Source organism: Planococcus citri, chromosome 1 (genome assembly GCF_950023065.1).
Source record: "Planococcus citri chromosome 1, ihPlaCitr1.1, whole genome shotgun sequence".
NCBI lineage: Eukaryota > Metazoa > Arthropoda > Insecta > Hemiptera > Pseudococcidae > Planococcus > Planococcus citri.
Genome location: NC_088677.1, coordinates 57052203 through 57079260, shown reverse-complemented (window position 1 = coordinate 57079260; position 27058 = coordinate 57052203). Strand labels below are relative to the sequence as shown.

At 35.8% G+C, this 27058-nt stretch overlaps 1 protein-coding gene across 2 annotated transcripts in view; it reads right to left on the bottom strand.

The window, feature by feature from the left end:
- Positions 1–27058, bottom strand: part of LOC135833008 (limbic system-associated membrane protein-like) — a 489776-nt gene that overhangs the window by 147703 nt on the left and 315015 nt on the right. For both annotated transcript variants that reach the window (XM_065346596.1, XM_065346597.1), the window contains exon 2: positions 2734–2856. In XM_065346596.1, the coding sequence (XP_065202668.1) occupies positions 2734–2856 (123 nt within the window). The remainder of the gene's footprint in view (positions 1–2733; positions 2857–27058) is intronic.

The window sequence follows — 27058 nt, the reverse complement described above, 5'->3', positions numbered from 1 at the left end:
GTATGTACATATAACACACAACACAACTCGATTTTTAATACCCAACTTCAGTATTCACGCCTTCTGGGGCAAATTCAAAATTCTGGAGGAATTGAAAATCACGCTGGAGGCTCCAAAATGACTGGAAATGGCGAAATTCAGCCTTGGGAGGAGAGGGGAGGGGGTTAGTTCTGGACGAAATACAGCGATTCGCGCAAATTTCGAAAATTTCCTCGCACATGGGAAATTTTTGATTTTCGATCATTTTTCTTATGTAAAAATTTGGTCAAAAATCCACTCCTGAGGTGTCCCCTCCATAATCGGGTCAAATGTGGTTAAACTCGTTAAACAGGTAGAGTATAACACACAACTCGATTTTTAGCTGCCCAACTTCATATTCACGTCTTCTGGAGCATATTCAAAATTCTGGAGGAATTGAAAAATCCGGCTAGAAGCTCCAGAATGGCTGGAAATGGTGAAATTAGGATTTGGGGAATCGATATCAGTTTGTAGGACTTATTTTGATTATTTTTACTGATGGAAAATTCAGAGTCAAATACGACGATGCTTTCACTAACTTCAGAACAATTCGAGCAGGAGTACCACAAGGAAGGGTATTGAGCCCAATATTGTATCTTCTCTACACGGGTCACATCCCTTTGACAAGCGAGTCACAATGGGGACATTTGTTGACAACACTGCAATTACCACCCAAGATTTTTATCCAGATGTTGCAATGGACAAATTACAAAACAACTTAAACACAATAAACAAATGGTGTCAAACTTGGAGAATCAAAATCAATAGTGAAAAATTGAGCAATGTCTTTTTTACCAGAAGAAAAGTTTAAACAACTGGCTCAGTAATGTTTAATAACATCAAGTCGATGAAATACTTTGGACAAATGTCGTCAAATATCTGGGATTACACCTTGATAACCATCTCGCATGGAGAGATCATATTCTGAAGAAGAGAACTCAACTCGACAAAAAACTCAAATTACTTTATTGACTTCTTGGAACTAGGTAATGTGCTGAACCAACAAAACAAGATTTTAATATACATACAAATGTTTATTCAAACCAATTTGGTTGTATGGTATTGAACTATAGGGTTTGGCTAGTGAATCCAATATCCTGATTTATTGAAAGATTCCAGAACAAAATTCTAAGGAAACTTATATACGCGCTGTGGTATGTCAAGAACGACACAATTCTTGAAAATTTGGAAAAAGGTACCAATTGGGAATGGGCACCTTAATATGATGGGTTATTCAGTTTAAGACGAAAGTATTATTCACATTTTTTATCAATGTTGCTTTGGCAAGATTATGATTTACAGGTAATTACCGGGCGATTTTAGGCAAAGTGAGCAAACTAACCAAATATTGTCGACTGATTCGTTGAGCAAACAAACCAAAATTACCAAAAATACTCAGTTAGTTTGCTCACTTTGCCTTAAATCGCCTGGTAATTACCTATAAATTGTAATTTGGCCAAAAACAACAATGAAAAAATGTAAATAATACTTTTGTCCTAAACTGAATAACCTACAGTATTAAGGTGCCTGTTCCCAATTGTGAAATCAACGATATCCATATAAGAAGTAACATCTATCAAGAAAGAATTTCTAACCACAACAATGTATTAGTAGAAAATTTTTGGAATTGTGATGAAGAAATATACCTACTGTCTGCAACTCTGCATAGATGTCAAGTATTGGACCTACCAATGAGATTTCAATATTAAACGCGTGCAAGCTAAATGTTACCTACTATTTTGTAACATATTGCTTTTCCTTTTGTTCCTTCAAATAAATAATCCTAAATTAATTTTTACTGATAAAGTACGTAATTTTTTTTTTTTAAACCATAAATCACCAAAAACAGTCAATTTTGAATTTTCAAATGTTTGCCAAAGATCAAAAAATAAAGATGGGCAGCTGAAAATTTGATTTTGAGAGTTTTAGACCATGCTCTGTCTAAAAATCGCGGTCCCGTTCCAATCGGAGGGTGACACCTCTAGAGGCTCCAGTAAGCCAAGGTGAAAGGTTCAATTGAATTTGATTATTTGTGAACAAATATGCTAGAAAAAGTATGCTACCCAGATTCTTTACGCTAGATGTAAAATTTATCTGGCCAAATGGACTTCAGATTATGACAGATGAGCCATAATTACTCCAAAATGGCAATAAATGCTGGAAATGACGATCTGAGGCGTGAAGGGAGGGTCCTATTCAATTCATTTTTTTTTTAATTCTTAATGAAAAGGCCATTAACACTCATTCCGACAATTTTCAGAACCTAAATCAAACTATGTAAGTATTCCAACTGCCCACGTGTACATTACACACACACACACACTCTCATACCCCTTAAAATCCTTCCCATAATGCTTCAGCCCTCGAACGAGACATATTTTTGGTAAAAATTAACACTTTTAATTCGCCAGTGCCACCACTTTACAAAAGGGTATCATCAAATGTCGCAACATAGGTAGTGCGAGATCATTCGCAGCAAATTATATGCAAAGTGACTGCCTCGCCACTGCCTCTTTTACAAGGTGTGGGTGCCGATTAGTGGTCATAATGCTACCACCGATAGCGCCAGCGGACACCCTGTGTCCATTTAGGGTATACCTAATTTGCATACAGTGTTCGTCATCACCGCATTCGACAAAGTACATTATTGTAGAAGAGCACACAGCGCACACACGACACACGTCGTATGAAAATCTAATTCAAAGAGAGGCTTACCCAGATTGTTGACTTCGCACGGAAACACGACCGTGTCTTTTGTAGGAATCCTTAATGTTTTGCCCGTGGTAGCGAACGTTGGTAACATTTCTTCGACATTTGGCATCATAGCTTTCACCGGATCTACGAACAAACAAAAAATTATTTTCGTTTGCAAAAACAACACAAATGAGTACACAGATATAGACAGGTAGCTACAAACATATAAGTAGCTAATGATAAAAATATCAACCTTTTTCTCAACTCCTACTCAATTTTTGTGCTTTACTCGACTCCATCGTTGTCGTCGTCATCATCATCAACATCATATTCTTGTCATCATATTCTTACAAAACGTACGCAATATTCGCATATTGAAAATAATTTATACGAATCCCGCGAGGCAGAATGTAATACGGTGTTTTTATTTTTATTTTTTGCTCGTCTAAATAACTGCGTAAATCTTTGTACGAATATAATTTAAAGACAAAGCACATAACGACGGATTCGGTTGGAGCGTTCGTTGGTAAGAGGGTGATTTCGTAATTTTGTTTAACCTCTAGCGATCAATCATACTATAAAAACACAACGCCGACACCGAGTATACGTAGAAAAAGATTATTACCAAAATAAAACATCAGCGAGAGCGAAGATAAAGATATAGACGGCGAAAAAGAAAATTTTCCAGCATCGATATCGTTGAAAAAACATTTACCAGTGTTATTCTTTCGTTGTATGTATAGTAGTACGCAGTGTTCAGATCGCCATCTTACCGTATATAAGTAGGTAGGTGTACAGAAAAAACGATTACCTACCTATCCTACGAATATTTCTCAAGCCCATCAGGTTCCAAACGCGAAATAATTTTCAATTTCGATTCGAAATATTTATAAATATTTTTTTATTAACGCTTCACGCGCCGCTGTACTGAAAATAATTCGAATATTTCAGTTTCATTGACGACCTCGTCCCTTCAACTCTCTCTCTCTCTCTCTGCCGTTCTGCCCCAACAGATACCACAGAACTAAGGGAGACGGTGAGTAGAGGGATACCAAAGCAACCTCCACGTAGCTCAATAAATTGCTCTAAATTGCCGTCGAATTAGCATAAAAACGTGATATTAAGAAGAAAGGTAAGAGAGAAAAAACACACAATACCTCGCGAGCAACGAGCACAAGTGGTTACCCAAGTTTGGCAATGATTCCAGCCTCATTACAGCAGTCTTCGTGCGAAATCGGTATCTACTTTTATATCTACATTCGACAGCAGCGATTCCAAAATATTCCAAATGTCTCTCTCAGCAGGTAAAAATAAACTATCGATGTAAGCAGCGATACTTTTTCGGCCGAATTTTCGTATCAATGGCGTTGTCTTCGAGGATGGTGACAAGGGAAATTTCCAAAACCAAAATTCTCTAGTTTTATCTGTATTATTTTATTTTTTTGTTTGAAATTTTTGGAAAGCGATCCCATCTGTTCTGTACGTCTCAAAATGAATAGGGGAAATTTTTCTTCAAAGAAGCTTAAATTCTTCATAAAAATTTCCCAAACATGATAACAAGTAAGACAAAATAACTAGGTCAAGATGAAGCATATTTGCAAAATTGAAAGCAATCCAAGATAGGTACCAGTTGAGGAGATGAGGAGAAGGAAATGAAGAGGTGGGTGCATAAGGATAAGTTGGATTTCGTCCGAAAGCTCAGTAAAAGCTCTTATCAAGTGCTTATTTGATATTCATATTAGAATCGATGGAGGTAACCTTTGGGGGGGGGGGGGGTGTTTGAAAAAGCTACAAGCACAATATGAGAATTTTTTAGTAAGAAAATTAAAATTTCATTTTTTTCATTTTTTTTAAAAATCTTTCTTTTTCAAGAGCTTTGAGATAATCGAATTCGTTGAGTGTTTATCGACCACCCCCTCCCTTCCCAATAGTCATTTAAACATTTTCAAAAATTAAAAAACAAAATGAACACAATTTTACAGAATTTTGAAAAAAAATATCACCTCCGGGACCCTCAAATCAAAATTTAAAAAAAAAAATGCTCCAGGTAGTTTCATTCAACATTTTTTGACCATCACATTATCAAAATTCAAAATCTGATGTAAAATACAAACTTTCCTGAAGCCAAATTGAACAAAGAATTATTCCATCATATTGAACAATAATAGCAACAATCAAAATGCAAAGAAACGACACATTTTTCGACGTATTTTTGTCAGTTTCAGTGAACTTTTTGCTATGAAAAAATTGTAAGCAGTGGTGATTGAATATTCACTTGGGATTGAGAGGGGCTATCAGGGGAATTTTTTGATGTCTTCAGTAATTCGATATCTTCACATTTACGAGTAATCAGAAAAGCTTAAAATTCATTTTTGTCAAGTTCAGGAGTTCCCAAAATATGTAGTACCTGGTTTTTTTCTTTCAAATCATGATAATTTTGTGATTAAAATTAAAATATAAAAACAAAAAAATAGTAAGTTATTAAAAATTACGTACTTTTTAAACCTTTGAACTCGTAAGTGGAGCTTACAGATACATTAAAGGCTCAAAATTTTCAGGACGTTCAAAAAATCGCCCAAAAAAATTAAAATAAAATATTTTCCTAAAGAACATTTTTTCTAGAGAACTTTTTAAAATTATTAACAAGACTTGGGAAGCACTGCGTTTTTCAAGCCTCTCAAGTATTTCCCTGCCCTGTACTAATAGGTACGTCAAAAAAGTTTAATTTTCATGTAAATGCTCAAATTTGCATAATTTTTCTTTGGAGTAAATATTGCAACTTGATATCTTAAAAAAATGTAGGACTTCTTCAGAGCTTTTATACCTGCAGAACTTGCTAATGACTTAAAAAATAATCAAAACATAAGATTCATCCGTCTTCTCCCTAATAATCCGGATAGGTCAATTCAACACATCGCAATAGTCAAACATTCTTCCAAACGAAAATTCCACCAAAAAAAAAAAAAACGAGCATAAAAATCGTCGAGCTCTTCGCAAAGGTAAATTTAAAAGCTTCTTTCTCGCAACAAACGAGTTCCCAATAGCGACGAATATTTCCGGAAGTACGAAATGATACCCATATAAATTCGTACGGATGGATTTAAAATGGTATTATTTCGTTTTAGCAGCTCAATCGCCCCATATATAGTGTATTATACAACGTATTCTAAACGATAGAGAATATTCAACTGGCAATAATACTCGTAACTTCGTTCGCTATGTCTTAACCACTCTACCACGACGCACGTGGCCTGGTAACATTGATTTTCGCGCACGCCTACCTAATTATACGTAGTACTACGATAGCCTTGATTACGAAAAGTTCATCAAAATGTGCTGGGCTCGGTGTAAAACTTTAAATATCAGCCAAAAATGTCATTAAATAAACGTCGTGTTCTTTTCACGTTGACCTAATTATATTTTCGTGGACATTCCGGTCGCTATATACCTAAAACAGCTTAATAAACCCTCGCTCACCGTCGTCATCAACTCAATCGCCCTAGATATTATTGTCACCATTTCCGGACACGAATATCGCTATACCTATAAAATCTATCACACGAATACGAAATGCATTCGAGTATCCAGGCTGCTGAACTTCGGGCTCTATTCTTACAGGTGTACCTCGTTTTATCCGCTTCGTTGATTTTTCAACGTTGAAAGGAGGGCAAAAAAGGTATAGAAGAACCTCACGAACACGAAAGAATCGAGAAAAAAATTACGACCAGAGATAAGTGTCTGTAACAAAAAAGCTCAACGTATCGGAAAGGCTATTTCTGAAGTTCAACTCGAACGTTTTGGCGAAACGTCGATGTAACTCGAGCTACATAGCAGCCACCAGTACAAAACGATACAGGAACAGAGGGGAGAAAAAAGACTGAAAAGTTGGCCTACTGTACCGAAGATACCATCACATTTAACCGCCAAGTCGAGCTGTACGAATAACATTTCATTATTACGAGCGGCAAATTTAATTACTCGAGATTCGATTGTCTCGTTCGTCGTCGCTACGATTCAATTTTTATCCCTATTTAGGGTACTAGGTACAGACGACCGAGCGAGCGACAGGATGGGGGAAAAAGATGAAAAAAAAAGACGCCGACACAAAGAAATCCACTTCGTTACGCAATTAACTAAAGTCGACGTAAAAAACCACTTGTTGAATCGTCATCACTCGATGGTTTATAAATTGCCTCATGCCTACTACTCGCTCCTAATCTCATACAACGAATGCATTCGTGTTGTACGATGCGGCGAGGCGTGTGGCAGGGTTCGACGTATTTACGGCAAACTGATTATGCAACTTATTTAACACGTTTCCGCGCGAGATATACCCTCCTCCTTCCTGCCTACCGTCATAGCGAGCTGAATTTACTTATTCATCGGTAGCGTGATATTCGCGAAAACAATCTTATGTACACGAATCGTCTTATTCCAAGATACACGCCGATTATGCAATTCATTTCACATCGAATAAAAGCTCGTCTCGTTGATATCGTCGATCAAATCAATCGTATGCGAGAATATGAATATTTCAAGAAATAAAATTTCCTCGTAAAAATACAACGATACAGCTTCCACGTGGCATGGAGATTTCTTATCACCTTTTTTCGCTTTTTTCCCCACTCGATTCCTTTATTTATATGTAATACTTCAGTTTTAAATATTTCGTGGGGTTTCTCATCGCATTCCAAATAAAATAGTAGACTCAACTTATATTTTCGTTTTCGTTCTTCAATATCACTCCGTCTCGTCACTTTTTTTTCTTCATATACCTTTCCTTACAATGACATATCAAAGTAAGTACTTCATGCTACAGCCTAAATTTTTAGATTTTCCAATCACAGAAGGTAAAAAGTGAACAAATAGGTACTGGTTTGAAGAGATAAAAATCTGGATAACAGTGGATTATTTTTGATAACCTTCTACGATATTTATCAAAGAAGCCATTCACTTCTCATTACGAATTCAGCGCAATTGTTGTACATATTTTGATTAATCACAAGTACACGTATTTTCGAAACCACTGACTCCAGTTTCTTGTCTGAAAATTGGGAAGGAGAAAAAATGAAAAAAAAAATAATGATAATTTCTTGTATGTTTACAAAAAATGAAAAAATGATGAAGATGATTTTCAAATCATCATTTCCCAAAATATTTTCAACCGCCCCCCCTCCCAAGATCGATTTTTTTTCTTTTTTTGCAGCGTGTCCACTGTCCATAGCAAAATTTCAAAATTATAAAATCAAGAATTCAGCAGGACTTTTAGCCGGACGTTTTTTGAATACTTGGGACTTTTTAAGAGGAGGAGGGGGTGGGCGAGGCAAAATTTTACATTCAAATTTTTCTCTTTTCCAATGTCTTTAAACAGTTGATAAAGGAGCCCTTTCTACAAAATATTTTTCATGCATGGAAAATTTGATTTTCCACTTTTTTCATTTTTCACAAGCAAAATTGCTGAAAAATCACTACTTTCACTACCCTGTATAGACACCCTGATTACAGGTTATGATAGGTGGCAGCAACTGACAACTATTTGGTACGATGGCAGCATGTCACAAAACAAGTGATCAAGATTTGGTACCTGATCAAGTATTGACACTTAGCCTTTTGTGAGTGCCCCTTCCCATCAAAAAAAAAAAGGAAAAAGGTAGGAATTTGAAATGTATTTTTGAAGAAATGAGAGGGAAGCGAGAATGTGAATATTATTTCAAATCATGTTTCTATATTCACACCAGTGAAAATGTTGTTGCGATTTTTTTCAGCTTCTCTCCCTTCTCCCCCACTAGAGGAAAGCTTCTAAATTGTATAATATATTTAAAAAATTAAACAAATTTCAATAATCCAAAAAATGTATTGTCATAATTCTTTTAAATAATTCCCTTTCAAGAACCCTTCCCCACACCACAAGTAATGCTGGTCTACTTGTATGAAAACTCCCCCCCCCTCCTCCCCGACCAAAAATGTACAGAAAAACAGAAAAATATTTTTTTGAAAATTTTGTTACTTCTGATCAGCATTTTTCTAAATGAGTAACCCATTTTTTTAAAAAAAAGTCTCAATATCGGCCCCAAAGCTACATTGGTTCCTTCGTAAGGAGTTCCCAAAGTTGAAAAAATTGAAAAAAATTAATCAAAAATTAAAGTATGCACCTATAAAAATTTTCATACCTGGTTAAAAACATTCTAAATCACCATCTTTTAAAGAGAAATCCCTTAAGTGGTCCACAAAACATTACTCATACGAAAGAATTTTTTTTGAGACGAGGATAACGTTTAAAGAAGTTTAAACATGTAAATCAAAAGTTTTCATTCATGAATTTTTTATTTATTTTCTCAGATTCCGGTACATTTCCCCGAATCAATTTTCCCGAATGACTTTTGTGCTGTTTTATGATCCCGAATGCCGAAATCCCGAATTATAAATACTCGAAATTAAAAATCCCGAATGCTGCAAAATCTGCAGTGGATTATATTTTTTAATTTTTTTCCCTCACCTCCCTCCCCCCTTCAAGTGTCCTCAGAAGTACTGGAAAACAGGGTGTCCAAAAGTTCTGCTGAACATACTAGTTCTGCTTTTTGCTTGTGCGTTCTGATGTCTTAATTTACCAACTCACAACTATAAAATTTAAAATTTTTCATTTTTTCAGAACTTTTAATTCAGCTGATGGAAAATTGATGAAACTCCTAATCAATATTTCAGGTGCAAAAGTTCATTTTTGAACTTTAGCAAATTTAATTTGTAATTTTAAAAATGAGAAAAAACTGTTTCAAGGGAAATTTCAACTGGGGGGGGGGGAGTTTGGGCCATTCTAGAGTCTCCAGTGATTTTTTAGTCCTTCCCCTCTTCCCCTTCTCATGCCAGTATCATCACATTCGAATGGCGTAATTGAAGGTTTTTTTAAATACTCAATCGAATGAACTACTACATACTCTTTTTCTGTGGCATCAATATCAATTCATCTTGACTGCAATAAAAATTGCCAGATATTTTTTGTTATAGAAATTCTTGATATTTTGTCGAACATTTGTCATTCGGGGAAATGATGTTCGGGTATATTGATTCGGGAAAATATTTTTCGGGTGTTCGGCAAGCGGTATTTCAGTTTTCGGGTTTATGGATTCGGGGAAATGGACGGTAACCATTATTTTCCCATACTTTGAGAGCTCCCATAAGCTGAGGGATCAACAATGAATGCTTGGGAGACCGAGTCTAGTGTTTCCAAGGTCAGTATTTTTGAAATACCTACCTAATTTAATTTTTGGCAACCTACGTCAAAAAATACAAAACTTGTGCGGGTTAAAAAGTACGAATCGAGCCTTCCGTTCAAATATTCAAAATAACTGGTGAAAATTTACCTATTCTAGACTATATTCATCATTGACAGTTTTCAACCAATTTTTTTCCAACTTTCAGGGATTTCAAGCTTATATATGTAGGTATGTACTTTCAAAGTGAAACGCAATTTTTAACTTTTTCAAAGACGCCGTTGGTAACTTTTTTCAGAGGTACAATCACCAAAAAAAATGAATATCTTGTAACACATAATACGTCATCACATACCTATTTGAACGCTACTAGCTTTTAAAACAACAATATCCCCAGTGTAGCTCGAAGAAATTTGTAGTTTAATAATAAAAACGTTCTTCAAACGATAATCGTGTCTGCTGGCAAAACGTTATTCACGAGAATTTGAATGGCCAGAGATGATTACGAGTAGATAATACTTGGCGGGTATAATTAAGTCGCGTGAGAAGACGATGGCGACATGGCATCAACGGAGACAGTTACTCAGTAGCCGTCATACATGCAGAATAGTTGTAAAGAAATACTCGTAATAATAATACTATACTGCGTAAGCATTAAACGAGAGATAGTTAGCGTTAAAAAGAGACAGTTTTCAGTTGTTTGTCAATTATATGTACTTTGACTTTTACATACAGTACAAGCGAGAAAATCGCAACAAAATTCTAGTTGAGCGAAGATGAGCCATTCCAGATTGAAGAGGGATGAGGCTGATTGTACGCCATAATACAAAAACATAAGAAAAAGATGGTTAAACGTATAGAAAAACGATACACTTGGCGTCGGTAAAGTTCTCCAGCTCTTGTTCTTGTTGGTTAGTATCATCAACTCGACATCTACATCTACATGTAATAGAAATGTATCGTATATGTAGAGTGGCGCTTCTGTATATAATTTTAATTACAGAAATTAACTCGGGTCGTAATTTACGAAGCACTGAATGGCGAATATAGCAACGTAATCATCGTACTACTCGGGTTAGTGCGGAGTAATGTTGCGCGCGGGTCGAATGAATATGGAGAGAAGTTTTCTCTATGGTAATAATTCATTTTACGAGCATTCGGTGGTTTTTATTGTGTTTTTAATTCGAAACTTCTTAATTTGGAAGAACATGAAGTTAAATTAAATTAAATACGACGATGGTCTCGCGTACAAAATGTATAAAAGAGTTCGCTGGAGTTGAGTGAGTGTGTGCAATTTTTAGACGAATTTTCTTCAAGGATGGATAGACTAAGCTATTATAGTGTGTCGATGTTTAACGAATGTTAGAATTGAGAAGTAGGGAAATCGTATGATAGGTATTTGAGCATTTTATGATGCGAGAACTAATCTATGTTATGTTTTTTGAGTTTTTGTTGACGAACTTGAATGAGATTTGAGAAATTGAGTCAAATTTCTATATGATGGAGACGATTGTCTGCAGAATTCTGATGTCCTGGTTTCTAAAGCTTTGCTAAAAGAACAGGAGTTAATTTTACTCAGAAGTAAAAGCAACCTCGCTTCCCTCAGTCCTGTACAACATAATTTAAGTATCTTAAACCTACTTAAAATACCTCCTCACACCATCACCACGACCAGGTCGCTTAATTTTTTCACCACTCAAAGGACCCATGCTCAGTTCAGCTGCAGAGTACGAAGCAAATCGAATGTAATGTAGCGTAACGTAATACAAATGTATCCGAGCAGTTCGCAAACAACTTGTTCGCTTATCAGAAAATGAAATCCTCCATCGATGAACGTTATTAATGTTATCGCGGCAAAACGAATTGCCTCTCCACTCTTCGGACTCGGCCTGGGCGCAGAGGCTGGAAAAATGTATTCCGCGCTTAGTACTTACTCGTAGTATACTAAAGTGGGGTTAATGAAGTGCGCTATTATTTCCGTAAATATAAATCATTAAGGGTACGAGATAGGAGGTGCAGTGGAGGCCGAAGAGTGTACCGTTACAAGATGCAAAAAACCTATCGACACGGTAGTAGGTACCCTCTTTTGAAAGAATATAATTTCGTTTTATGATTTAAGCAATAGCGTTCGAGAGAAACGAAAACGAACCCGGATGAGACGAAGAGTAGAAGGCGGAAAAAAACTCGACGATATCTCGCGTACACCGACCGAGGAAATGCTATTAAAACGAAATAATTTTTCGGCGGTGAATTTGTAGCATCGTCGTCGTCGTCGTCGTCGTATACCGTATACGAGTAGCTGTAGAAAAACGCTGCTGAGAAGGGTAGGTGCTTCTCGCAGTCTATGGTAAATAAAATTGAAAATCTTAAACGAACGAAAACGACACTTCTTGATTTCTAGATATATTAAATTAACGCCACGACGACGACGATGACGAATTTTCCAAAACTCGCTGCAGGGTTAAAGCAATTATGTAACAAATACGCCGCGCCGCCGAGCGAGCAGCGACTCCCCATTGCGATGAGACGGTGCGTTTTGCACTTTTCCTCATTAAAATCGATGAAGCTTTGATTTCCATTCGTCTCACGCCACCTTTATAGCATTGTGTTGTCATTTTATAATACGTTCAATAAAGATACTCATTAGCGACCCTCGTTCGCTCGTTCTATTTCTCGCAATTTCCGCTTTACTCTTGATATAGGTACCTACTGTATACCTATAGACTACGAGTATACCAACTGAGAGATTTGCTTCAACGCGATAGTACTGGTTGAATGACTGACGAGAGGGTAAAAGAAAAAAACACAATGTTACTGTTACACTGGTTGTTACTCGTGTAGCCCGTGATGTGTAGGTATATTATGCCACAAAAACCACCACATATCTCGAAAATAAAATTTGGGACATTGACTAGGAACCTACATTCGCAAAGGGTACCTTCAATCGAAATAGATGAATCGAACTTTGCCTCAGATTTTGAAATTATTCGCAAAGAATCGATGAGAGACCAAAAAAGAATTTTAATGATGAAAAAAAAATTCACAGAACCCTTCTCCCCCCTCTTCCCTCCTGCTAAAAGAAAACGTGTTATTCACTCAAAAAATTCCTATCCTTCATATAATCTACCCCCTCCCACCTCCAAGGAGCCGCGATTTGATTTTTTAAAAAAAGCGAAATGCATCAATTCTGAAATTTTAATCGATTTGTCAATGACTGAAGAATTAAAAATTGGGAGATTTCGATTCTGCAATGAAAATGCTGGTTCAGGATGATTGAGGTTGTGTTCACGAGAATGTCTGACTAGAGTGAAAATCCTGAGACTGGCATACTATCGTAGATTGGGCCATTTTTCTAAAAACAGGTTGTGTAACGACAGGAGCAAAAAAATGAATTCTTTGAACATGCTTCCTCTTTGAGAGCCCAAACTCCCCCTCAAGGGACACCTCCGAAGCTGGAATTTTTTGTGGGTAACTTTCAATTCAAAATGAAGATCTCTGCTGAATTTGTTCAAAGTACGCCGATCTCAAGTCGAATGATTTAGATCGAATTTTAGTGGATACTTTCATTTTGAGTTGAGAATAGTACAGACAATGTTCAAACTCCAAAAGCGCCAATAAAAGAAAGATATTCGCGAATTCACACTAAGTGGCTGACATCTGGCGGATTCTTGCGTAAATGCTGAAAAGGGGGAACTGTGCAAAATTGTGATAAGACATTTTTATATTGTGGAATATTTTTCAACTCAAATTTGCAACTGAATGATTCGGATTTGAGTAATTGAAAAAATTCATGACACCAGAACTCATTTGCAAACATATTTTAAACAAAAATGAGAAAATTGTATATCAGCAAAAGAGTCGTTTGATGTCTTTGAGTAAAGAAAAAAAATTGTTGGCCACTAAATTATTAATTTTTGCGTTGTGAATTGTAATCTGATTGGTCAATAGTCTCCAGTTCCCCCTTTTCAGACAATAACAACAGCGATCCAAGCGATTCGTGAATTCGCGAATGGGTAACCAAAGGAGGGAGGCATTTTCAAAAAATCGTAATTTTTTCGCTCTGGTCCCTTTTTAATCTGTTTTGGAAAAAATAGAACTGTTCCAAAAAGACAGTAATTGAGATTTTGCATCGATCTAGGGTACTGCCATCAAAATTTAAGACCACCTTTGGGGTTTTATACTGAGATGTTGAAAATTTGCAAATTGCTTATTTTAAAGCGAATTTGTGTTTTGAAAATATTTTCGTCTCAAATATTTCGCATTAATTGTGCGAAAACATTGAAAGATATAATTTCTGGACCGGGTGAAAAATTTTGCAATATGTTTATACAGGGGGTCCCATCTTTTCGATCATTGTCAATTTCAAAAAAACAGAAAAAATTGGAAAGTTTTCGGCTATTTTCTCGATTTTTTGTAATTGGAACAATTTTCAAAAAGTATGGAGCTCATTTAGATAAAAATTTGCTCAAAATCATCTTTTTTTAGCTGAAAATTTTTTCTCGCACTTACTCACTAAAATGAGAGGAAAAATAAGATATGAATTTTTAATATTTGGTCGAAAAGACCTCGAAAAGAGTGTTCATCAGGGTATTTTAAGGGGGTGAGTAGAAACTTAGTGTTATTTTTTTGTAAAATTAATTTTTAAAGGTGGAAAAGTACGTGCCATAAGAATCATCAATTGCTTGGTGAGGGATAAGAATGATTTTGAGTACCTATTGAATAATTCAATGTATCAGGGAGGTTCACAAACTCAAATAGCAACTTCTCAGACAATTCTGAGATATTGTACAAATTATAGGTAGTATGTATTGGCTAAAAGTGGCAAAAAATCAACCACAATTTTTTTCAAAAATGACTGTACTTTGAGGACCACTGCCACAGCCTCTTAAACGTTTAATGACTCTATGGCTTGAGGTTGACATTTTGATGAAAAAATTTAACCTAAACCACTAATTCTACTTTGAAATTTTCTTTTAAGCTTTTTGGCTAAAAAAATAGGGTAAAAAAATTGGGAAAATTTGGTTAAAAATAATGAAAAATCGTGTCATTATCAGTAATTATTTATTTCGTTGTAAATACTGGTAATTCTTCGTATTATTGTGATACATTGTATTCGAGAAGTCAATACATCAATCGACCCTATGGACACCGCAATCCGTTCCATAGCCGCTAACAACGTGTTGGATCTGCGTTCTAGATCTCCGGGAAAGTCATCAAACATCAAACATCGATTCGTCTGATATTTTCAATCGATCATCAATCAGCAGTAGATGAGCTGCTGTTACGTCGCTAGAGACATGTTGAAATCTCTGTAGAAAATCCTACCACCAAAAACATCAGCTGTCTACATCACGTAATTGAAGACCGCTCTAGTGTTCCAGCTTGCCGGATGTCTGAGTACATTATACTCAACAACTGGCGTACCTTTCAAAAATGCTGACGCGGCAATTTGTGGATCCAGGTAGCTGATCGAGTTGCGTTTCCGAGTTCATCGCCGCTTACGAAGCATCGTTAACATCGACCGAATTTGAGGAAACATGATCGTTCTTCATGTTTGAACGGAGCAGTTTTGCTGTCAATTTATTGCTCAATAATTCTCGAATTAGGGAAAGTGTTAAAAATAATGAAAAATCGTGTCATTATTAGTAATTATTTATTTCGTCGTAAATACTGGTAATTCTTTGTATTATCATGATACATTGTATTTGAGAAGTCAACATTTTTTTTGTTCGTTTATTATTAGGTACGATATACGTTTCCCTGCGCATTATGGCGATTTTCTATCTGTTTAATTTTGTGTACATATTGTAAATATGTTTCGATACTTACATCTTTTATGTCGAATTGTGCATCTTATTATATTAAATTTCATGGATTGCCCCCCCCCCCCCAGTCCTTCTGTGCACCACAGCGATTGCAAAATGTTTGGTGAACACGATGAAGAATAGGAATTTTCCATGTGAAAAACACGGTTTTTTCGGATGGTGGAGAGGGGAGAAGGGTCGGTCGGGCGATTTTTTTTTCAGCTCTGAAATTCTTTATTGGTCCCCAATAGATATACCCTGTAAATATTTTCAAAATCTGAGCCAAGGGTCGATTCACCTATCTTAATCGGAAGTACCCTTTTGCCCACCTCATCACTTCTCCTGTACGATTCTTCGTCTTTTCACCAATTACCTACATAATTAATACGCCTTATTTTTCTCGCAATATAAATAAGACAACTTCATAAAGAAAATTCGGCAAAAAAAATAAAAATAAAGAAAAGTAGAAAAACAGTACGCAGTGGAGAAATAGTAATACACAGGTCGTATACATACATGTATTATACAGTCGCAAAAGCCGAGCCATTTACGCGACTTTCCAGTTAATATTTTTCATTTTTACTTTCATAATGACACGATAAAGGGAATAATAATGAAAGCAGGGAAGAGGAAAAAGGTAAATGTATAAGAAAAGAATGCCAACACAGGGTATACATATATACGCGCGACTATGCTCTACACGCTGAAACAGAGAGAAGAACGACGAAGCAGCACTTAAAAAAATGAGTACGCCTTCTTTTTTAATGAACAATATAGTTTTCTTTTACATTTCCACTTTATATACGTGTAGTTGGTTTTTTTTTTCAGGGCTGCGCGAAGAACGAGCTTTTTATCATTATTTTTTTCCTCTATTTTTTTTTCGTTGCTTTGTTTTTATTCATTTCTGTGTCGCTTTGCGCGAAAGTATATACGTATACGTACACAGTGATTTTCACAAGAAGACGCGATGTAAGGTGCCAGAGTAAAAGACACAAGGACTGAGAAGTAGTCGAGGCACAAGTGATGGTAATAAAACCTTTCGCTTAACAGCCGAGCTAGTGAACAGGGAAACAGAGAAAGTATACCAGAAGAAAAAAGAGAGAAAAAGCTGGCGCGGCGCGGCGCGACGTGCGCAAGGGCGACTCGACTATACTAATATGAGTCCTCTTCAAGCTATTGCTCAAGTGTTCACGCGCTCTGAAGAATGCACACATAAAACAGGCGAGTTGGAAAAGAAAAAAGAAAGGAAAAAAGGGATTTACGACTATTTTCTCTGTACTGTGTATCTATATATAGCCTGCTGTACACTATGTACCTATAGCTAAGCTACAGAAGCGACTGAGTACTTCAAAGGCTATATGCGTGTAAGTTCTCCTACGGTTGGATTTTTTTCCTTTTTTTATAATTAACCGGTAAGCGACGCTTGAAAACTCCACTGTGGCAATCATATATGTAGTTGATGCACGTAGTCAATTTATACGAATGCGATATTCGTGTGAGTTTTTTTTTTCAACTATAGTTTTATAGGATAGAACGAAGTGTGTTAAATTAACGCCACGTAGTATAATGAGCATTTACAGCGTTAAAAAGCCATTTAAAAAGATATTATCGAAATTTTTTCTTTACGATGGATTCAACAAATTGACTGCGGTGTAGGAGGGTAAATCGACAGAGAGAAGAGAGAGGGAGAGATTCTGTGGCGTCCACTTATGCTTACGCGTGTATGATGGCGTGACCATGTTGACCATTTTAATTACTTAATTGAAGCGAAAGTTTGTTGTAAATTTGAAAAATACACGTCCAGAGAGGTGTAATTAGTCGAATCGTGGCGAGGGGTTGATCAACTTTGACATGTATTGTGTGTTTGTAATCTCGCATGTCACAAGGGTATTTTTGTTTATAGTTTCGATACCTACTAGACATAAGTTGCACCGTCGTCGTCACCACCGGCCAATAGATTGGATGGTAATTTGATATTTATTTATGCAATCAACTTGTGATTGGTGAGAATGGGGAATCCAAATGATGGAGTTCTTTTTTCCTACTTTGACTGCATGTTGCATGCATTTTTAACGAACGAATTAGGTAATGAAAAAATGACTTTTAGGATAGGTATTTGATGCATTTCTAGGAAAACATTATGACTGTTGGTGCGTCCTTTTTGTCGCAACAAATGCAAAATTTGCTAGGTATGCTGGGCAGTTTCACAGTTCATTTTGGAGTGAACAAAGTTTATTGGAAAACAGTGACGTCATTATTTTTTGCAATGCATTATTTTTGGTCCTTGCTGCACAAGAAAATGTGCAAATTTTTCCAACTGTCTCAGAGCTGCTGGAGAAATTTGTTGGTTTTTCTCCTCTTTTATTTGTTTGATAAGACGTTTATTTGATTTTTAATAGATTTTTAATAAATCCAGAGGTACCTATTGAAAAAAATAGGTATATATTTTATAATTATATAAAATTTAATATTTAACAAAATTTAATAGCTTTATATATATTTTTAAAATTAAAATTTCATTTAATTTTTTTAAAATAAAAACCAATTATTATTGAAATATAAATCTTAGGTAAGTACTTTAAATTTTTTTAATGAAAAAAAAAGAAGAAAAATTAGCTTAAAAAGCTTTTGAAAAGCTCAATGGCTTAGAATTTGTTGTACTATGTACTTGCATGTAAGATGGCCCATTCAAAAAAGTCACACCAAACTGTTCATCGACTTTGAGTCCTCTAATTTTGGCTCTAACCGCGCTTCACTGGTGCAAAATTTTACTCCATAATCTTGTTTCCAGCTGATTGTTTCAGATGAAAAAAATCCAATTTTTTCATCTGAAACAATTGATTATGAAAATTTGATGTTTCATAATTCTGCCTATTTTTCTTTTTTTTCTTTTTGTAGAATCTTATTAATAATTTTTTTCAAGATTTAATTGTTTGTAATAAGAAACTGAAATTTTTCAACATTTTTTTATCACAGAAACTTCAAATTTTTGAGAATTACTGAAGCCTCCAGTAGATTTTTTAAACTAAAATGAAGATGGAAAGCCAACATTCACTCTGCACTCCAATTTTAACACCCTCTGAAGACGACTTTAGCGACTTTTTGGAAATTACTGGAGTCTCCGGCAGGTTTTTGAAACTTGAAATTTTCACAACAATTTATCAAATGGAGTTAGAAAGTAGAAATTTACTCCGCAAACTAATTTAAATACGATATGAAGTCGACTGCATGTGGTTTCAAGTGGTTTTGAAGCTTACATTTATTTTTTGGAAATTTAAATTTTTCAAAAAACGCCATAAAACCTGTTCAAATAATCTTAATCATGCGTGCTCGAGATTGGTGCATGTTAATGACCTCCATGACCAATAAAGGAACTACCCGCTATCTTTAAAAAAATCAGTGTAATTCCAGTTCAAAACATATTTTTGTGCATCGATTTCATACTTATTTGAAAATTCAAAAAATTCACCCTTCTACCACTGCAACGTTTGAGCTAGAAAGATGATATTCAGTTGGCACCCTATTTTTGGCATTATTCCGAAGTGGATTTCAGACAGTTTCAATCCATTTTGGAGCATCCAGCGCCATTTTGGAAACTTTAGTTTTTTAAAAATGCCACAGAGTGAATTTTGGCTGTCCAACTATGCTACATAATATTGTGATGAAATTATGTTGAAATTTCAGTTTCAAAAATCTAGGTAGGTAGTTACTGTAGGGTCCAGTAATTCTCAAAAAATTGCTGGAGGTTCCAAAACGACTTTAAATTCACCTGCAATCAACTTCGTAGTGTATTAAAATTAGTTTGCAGAATGAATTTCGGATTTCGAACTCTATTTTGATGAAATTTTGTGAGAATTTCAAAGTATCAAAAATCTGCTGAAGGCTCCAGAACTGCTCAAAATGGGTTGAAACCTTTTCCAATCGATTTGGCAGATCGAATGTAGGGTATATCAAATTTCAGATTTCTAGGTCAATTTGGTAAAATATCAATTATTTTCCCCTCGTTTTTGGTCTAAATTTGATTTTCAAAAATTCACCAAAAATCGAAAAAGTCACTTTAGCACTTGAAATTTTGACAGGTGATGAATTTTTACCTGCTCTTTCGATCTATCTTTGTACGGTTTAAAAAATTTCGAGTAAGTCCTTATGTTAGAACGCAAAATCTTCGATTTCGGCTGACCTGACAATCAAAATGGTCGCCATTTTGCAAATGGGGCCAGTTTTTTTTTAGGACGAGGGCTAAAAATGTTCCTTAGACCCCCTTTGAAAAAAAAGTTGCCCCGAAGGATCGACCTCTCAGCCTCACCTTCTCTCTATTCTTAATTATTCCCTAGTTTTCGAAATTTCATCAAGTGCATCTCCCATATTCTCACTATCCGGATACCTGTCGAAATACAGCTTGTATTTCGCATTTTTTCCATTTCTATCAAACGCACGAACATATTCATTTTAAATTTCGCGTTATTTCATTCTTCTGATCGATGTCTAAAATAATACATTTTTAAATTTCACCATTCCAGCTCAAATATCTTTTATCGGCTCCGTCGACATGATTTTCAAAAACCTATTCTTCTATACCTAAATAGCTATTTCACTTCCCCCAAAACATCCTTCTCAATTTTATCTAAAAATAAGCAGGTAAGGTAAGTTTATATATGTATACTATACAAGAGGCTAGAGAAAAAAAAATCGCAAAAAATCAGTTTATAATCCAGCCCCTGAAGGCAAACAAAGCAATTTCGACGCGTTTGCGTACGATTTTCGCCGAAATCGACACACGATACCGCATCTTGAACCTCATTGATGCTTCGACGAGAGAATATCGCATTGGTTTTATGTAATTTACAAATATGACAAAGAGAAATACAGGCTTGCGCTTGTTAATGCCAACACGAGATCAATTTTTATAGCTATACGCCAATTTCACGAGCCGAGTTATATTTCCAATTTACACCCCATCTCATATACCTACCTTATTCCAATCTACCTACACATGAGCATAGCAATAATAGGGTGAGAAAAGATCAACTTACATATTATACCATAAACGAGCATTCGTTATGTATAGCTTTTTCCCCTTCGGCCCTTCTGTATAGTCCAGTAAACAAAACAGTAATCTCTTTCGTCACAAGCAAACTGCTCGCATAGTTATGGAGCCAATCGTCGTAAAAATAACCCTTTATAAATAATAATTATACTCTGTAGTATGTTGCGAAACAGGCCCCCGAAATATGGAAGCTTAATCGCGTACGTAATTTTTGGCGCCATATACGAATGAAATTTGAATCCGGTATAGTAAATTTCGAGGGCTCGCCGACCACAAAATTATAAATATACCAAATTTAATGCCGCCATTTTCTGCCTTCTCGCAGTGCAAGGTGTATCTGTATAGGTATTAGGTACAGGCTCTCTGTTTATAGTTATAGTATATGTACGTAAAATCGGGGATGGGATATATGGCTAGGGTGACCGCGTGCTGTTGCCGGCGGCAGCGACGGCACAACGCAGTTGATAATGAGTGGCCGAAATACGCCATGAAATTGCAATCAAGCTGTTACAAATTGTTGTAAAATTCTACCACCCTCTAAAACTGGTATACCCATTAACAACATGTGTCTTGCAGCGAATAAATATAAGTTCTTCCTTAATTCACGATTTCTTTCAAAAGGTTCCCAACTTTCCGACGTAGTAAGCAGTTCGCGCCGTACCGCACCCTCAAAAACTTGTGGATACTATTCGCGATAGTGGCGATGAGGACGGTGGTGGGAGGGGGGGTGTAAAAGCACACACTATGTATATAAATGTAGTTACTATGTAGTTGTATACGCTGCACTGTAGCTGGGTATACGAAAGGGAACCCGGAGTAATAAAAAGGTTATATTAAAAGGGGATGGATAGTAATGGCTTTCATAGTTTGACGACGCGATAAACGACCTATCCTATAGCATTATAATAATGATGAATTGCCGCGAGGACAATATGTACAAGCCTGAATTTGAGCGTTTTGCAAAACGATATAGCCGTCGTCGTTTCTACGTAGACGTTGCAGAAATATATATAAGTAATAAATTTCTAATGAGAAATGTCATAAAAATATGTTCGTCGTGGAATGTCCACACCACAGCCAGCACCACCATCACCGCCACTGCATATACGTCCATCAACCATCCACGTCCACATCGACAACGTATACGCAGCATTTTCACCGCACCATGATCCGAGACGATGCGACGACGCGACGAGCAACATCGTACGTTATAAACAAAAACCACCGAAAAACATAAAAATCAACTCGAGATTCCAGATTGAGATAAAATTTTTACAACGTTCGAGTCTTTAGGAAAATTTGATAGAAAATTTCTTTAAAAGATTATGCCATGCCGACGTAAAGGCATTTAATTTTATTATTTTCAACTAAATTTACGTTTCATTTCGCAGAAACAAAAATGTTCACAAGACGAGCGAAATGTCTCGAAATTTTTTGTTCTGAAGATGCATTTGATTAAGAAGCATGTCATTGTCCCTTTACCTATCACTGTAGCTGTTATATACTTGAAGATGTAGTGATGCAGCTGAGGTAAATAGAAGGCCATCGAGAAGGGGAGCAAATGGGACAGTTTGCCCCGAGCCCGCGCTTTCTAGAAGGCCCGGCAAAAGAAAGGCCTGTGATGAAACAAAACCTGTTTTTTTACTTCTCAAAACACAAATTTTTAAATGATTTTGCCCTCACTTCGCTCGGGCTTGTTTTCTTTTCTGTTACACACAATTGAAATTTCTGTAAAATATCATTCAACTTTTAAAATTCAAAGTGAAAAAATGAACTCCCATAAAAAGTATCGTTTTTATGCCTCTCGAAATACAAATTTTCAAGAGCTTTCACCCTCACTTGGGCCCGTTCGCTTTTCTTTTTCAAAATTAAAATCGTAAAAGAATCTTTCAAATTTTAAAATTTTGAAAGCCAAAAAATAAACATCTACAAATTCTCAAAAATTTTCGCCTTCGTTTCTCACTGACCTGTCTTTTTTTCTCAAAACCAACGTCCAAAAAACATTGTTTTTAAGCCTCTCGAAATCAAATTCTCAAAAACTTTCGCCCTCGTTTCGCTTGGGCAACTTTTTTTCTTGTTTTAAAATACAAAAATTCACATTTTGGGCCCCCAAAAATCCAAAACAGAAAATGAAAATTTTCACGAATCATACACCTCCACCTTCAATTTTACCCTTGCTTCAATTATCCATTGGAAGAAAATGTTGGTGACTTGGTACTAGTAATTTGATAGTATATTTCAAGAATCAAGAGAAAATTAAACTCTTGAAAAAAGTGAAACTTCGCATTTTCCACCTAAAAATGGTCCTTGAACCTGGTTCTCGTACAGTTCAGAGGTGCAAAAACTGAAATCACGTGGTGTGAAGGGAATAATTTCGAGAGAGTGGAGATATTTTCTACTCGAAGAAATGTTTAGAAGAAATTGCAAGAAAAAGTTATGTTTTTTTTTTTCAAATAATTAACATGCTTTGAAGCTTTCTGACTTCACTCCGTTGATCTAGGGGGTCTGAAGTTAGTTTAGTGACGTTTTGTACTCAAAGTTATGATGAAATTGCAGAAAAATCTATTTTAAAAAAACAAAAGTTGCACTTTGAAAGCCCCTGTCTCAACCTGTTTTGAATCAGGCGTGTGAAATTTGCCATGGAATACTCCCACAACAAGAAAATCTTGATGACGTTTTGCACTTGAAGTTAATTTATGTGAAGAAAAAGAAAATGCAACTTTTAAAAAAAATTACAATGCATGTGAGATGCAGCAACACAAATTTCATCTTTCTAGGGGCGAGTTTGTTTTCCAACGCAACGTTTTACGGAATGAAATTGCAAAAAACTGTGTTTTTTTTCGAAAAGACCTCACTTTGAGGGCCCCTAGCTCCACTCTCCTTTCATTTAGGGGATTCAAATTTTTTATAGGACATCTTTCAACAGAAAATTATGAAATAGGGTTATTTGTAATACTTTCGAATGAACTATTGTCTTGGATACAAAAATTTTATTGTACCCATTTTCAATTTTTTTAAAAAAATCTTTCGAATTTTCTTTTTAACTTTTACGATAATTTTTTTCATTAAAAAAAATATACCCTATAATAAATCTTTTTAAAACTTCTTATATTTTGGAAGTTTTGTAAAAGTGTTTCTGAAAGTTTAACTTCTCAACAATTTTTTTTTAATATTTTGAAAATTACATTACAATTTTTTGGGGGTGTTTATAATTACAAGATTATTACACCTGTAAAGGGGAAGGGAGTTTAGATTTGGTTTGTGAGGTTGGTGTTTTTTATTAGGAAGATGATTTTTTGTATTTTAGAGGGTTCGTCAGGGATAGGTGGGTTTTCTTTTATCTGTAGTGTAAGTCTGGTTTGTTCCAGTTGAGGACAGTTGAAAAGTATGTGTTGAATGGATGTGGGTTCGTTTCTGCAAAATTGGCATGGGGGTTTTGGTTCTTTTTGGTATATTGCTATTTTTAAAATCATTTTTATGATCTTTGATTTCTAGAAAAATTCAATTTATAATTTATGATTTTTTTTCATTTTTGAAAAATTCGTGATAAGTTATTCACGAGCATCTTTTTTTAAAAAAGTTTTTCATCACTTACTTACTTGAGTTTTGAAAGATTAAAATTCTTGGAGCTCATTTACTTTATGACGACCGAAGTCGAGCGAAGAAAAGATGATCAACTATCGTATGTGTGATAAGAATTTTTCTAAGTTTATTTTCTTTAGAAAATTGTTAAATACATATGTTGAAAATTGTATTACAATTTTGCTATTTTCAAAATCACTTTCATGGTTTTTGGTTTCTAAAAAAGTTCAATTCAGAACTTATAATTTTTTTTTCAGTTTTGAAAAATAAGTATTTATTTTTTTGAAAATAGTTTTTCATTACTTGAGTTTTGAAAGTTTAAACTACTTGAACCTTATTTGCTTCATGGGGGCGAAAGTTGAGCAAAAAAAACGATCCACCTCAGAGGACGTTTTGAGACACCACAGTACATCTCTATGTGTGAAAAAATTAGCCAATCCTGCAGAAATCCCCACCAAGCAAGGAGTATGAAATTCGATCATTATCAAAGCTGTGATTTTAAATCGAATAAATTTTAATTCGATTTAGTCTGGCCGAGAATTATAAAGAAGCGACAACAACGAGAAGAGGTTTTTTTGCTTAAGGTCTTACACGGTATAATTTTCTCGAGATAAATTTAAACATCATCGCGCGCTTCGTCTTATTTCCGCTATATTTTTTTTTCTCGTCAGTGTTGTTGTTTTCTTTTTTCTCTCTCTCTCTCGAAAGACAAACAACATTTAATTTATATTCATCCATTTTCTTCTCTTTTTTCTTTTTTTTCTTTTTCGCTTCCTTTAGCATGCTTCTTTCTTATTTCTATTCTCCATTAATTCTTAGATAATCTACTTTTTGTTAATGTCAATCGAAAAGTAAGTTAACCGGTAACGTTAGTTAACAACGCGCTTTGCCGAGATAATTAAGCAAATTCTTAGCTGTATTTTTTTCTCCTATTTTATTTTTCATTAACCGAGTTATTCTTTTGAACGCGGTGCTCGAAGTGGCGGGAAAAAGAGCGCGGGGTCGGAAGCTACAGCTACGTTGTACTACGATCTGAAGAGCTCTTTCGTTCGTTGCCCGATGAGATGAATTTTTTTCCGTATAATTTTCAAAACGTGGTTAGAAAATCTATCCTGAGGCAGAAGAGCGGAGAGAGTCGTCTGGCAAAAGAAACAGAACACCGCTAGCGTCGTCGAACGAACGACGAGGAGCGGGGCGAAAAAGAAGGGAAAACAAATTAAGATTAATTAAGGCGAGTGTTTTATTTACGCTTCGTGATGCGTAATTGGTTTATTTCGTGTAGTAGATTTTTGCGCGTATTATCGCGCTAATCAATCAACGATGGCGAAGTGATAATAATGGTGTTTACAAAACGCGCCCTTTTAAAAAATAAGTATTAAAAATAACCGTATCCCACGATTCCATACCCCCCTCCCTCGATCGCGAAGAAAAAACGCACCCAAATAAAAAGAAATCAACTCGGGGATGGCAAAAAAATTCAACCAGGAAACTCGTGCTGTATTAATTTTTCGTCGTCGTCGTCGTCGTCGCCGCCACCGAATTTATTTATAGGGCAATGATACTGTGTTGGAAACACTACCTTATATACCCCTCCCTTCCACAACCATTCCCGATCGGCGGAATGGCGCGATACGCGCGGTAAATAAACGCGACGATAAAGTGCGGCTGGCAAATGAAAGCTTTCGCTAATAAACATATATTTGCTGGGGGAAACATAAGGGCATTATTGCTATTATAATCGTTTATTTTGGAAAACGACTTCGCGTACGGCCCATTTATAAATACGACGACGGCGACGAGCACGAGTATACGATGGAGCGAAATTGGTAAATCCTGGAATTTTCTGTATTAGTTAATAGAACCGCAAATGGCGCGCGGGTGGTTCCCAAAACGCGAACGAACGTACACCAAGGTGTGCATACTGCGATATTTGAAATTCGACATATACATACCTACCATCTCTACACATTGTAATGGGACCTAAGCAAAAAGCAGTCTTCATTATACGTTGTCGTTGTTGCGTTAAAATAAATTGGTGAAATTTTTATACACCATGTAGGAGAAGGAGGCGTTTGCGTGGTCGCAATATTTAATTAAATCGTTTTCACGGTGATTTTTTTTTGTCCCTTTGGGCGCTTACAGTGTTGTTCTCATATCGACTACATGGGCTTCTGTGTTGTGCTATATAGTGACACGAGATGTACTCGTAAGTGTTAATAATTCGGTTAAAGGGCAGGGGAGTTGGGGAGAAGTAAAGGTGTCTGGATTTTCTTTTGAAAATTATACATTACACGCAAGTGAAAATTCTGCGAATCGACCTAACCAGCTTGCTAGCTAGCTGGTGTATTACTTAGGTAACGACTCGAGCTCAGGTATAAAAGACAACGAAGCGAAGCGTGTTATGTCGAAATTACAGCACGCACCGGGGACAAATCTAAGCTTTCGTGAGCATATTTCTCGCTACTGTTTTTATCGTTCGAATGTTCTCGCAAGATACGACGAGCTATACCTAGCAGTAGCAGCAGAACAGCCGGAGAAGTAAAACGAATAGGTTGATTATTTTTTTCTCTCCTTTTTCTTCTGTCTCTGTTTCTTTCTTTTTGTCTTCTTTTCTCTTTTTTTTTTCGTCGACGTAATAACGACAATCTCGACCTAATGGAATTAATGTAAAGGTATATGGAAGATACGTAGGTAGGTACGTATTA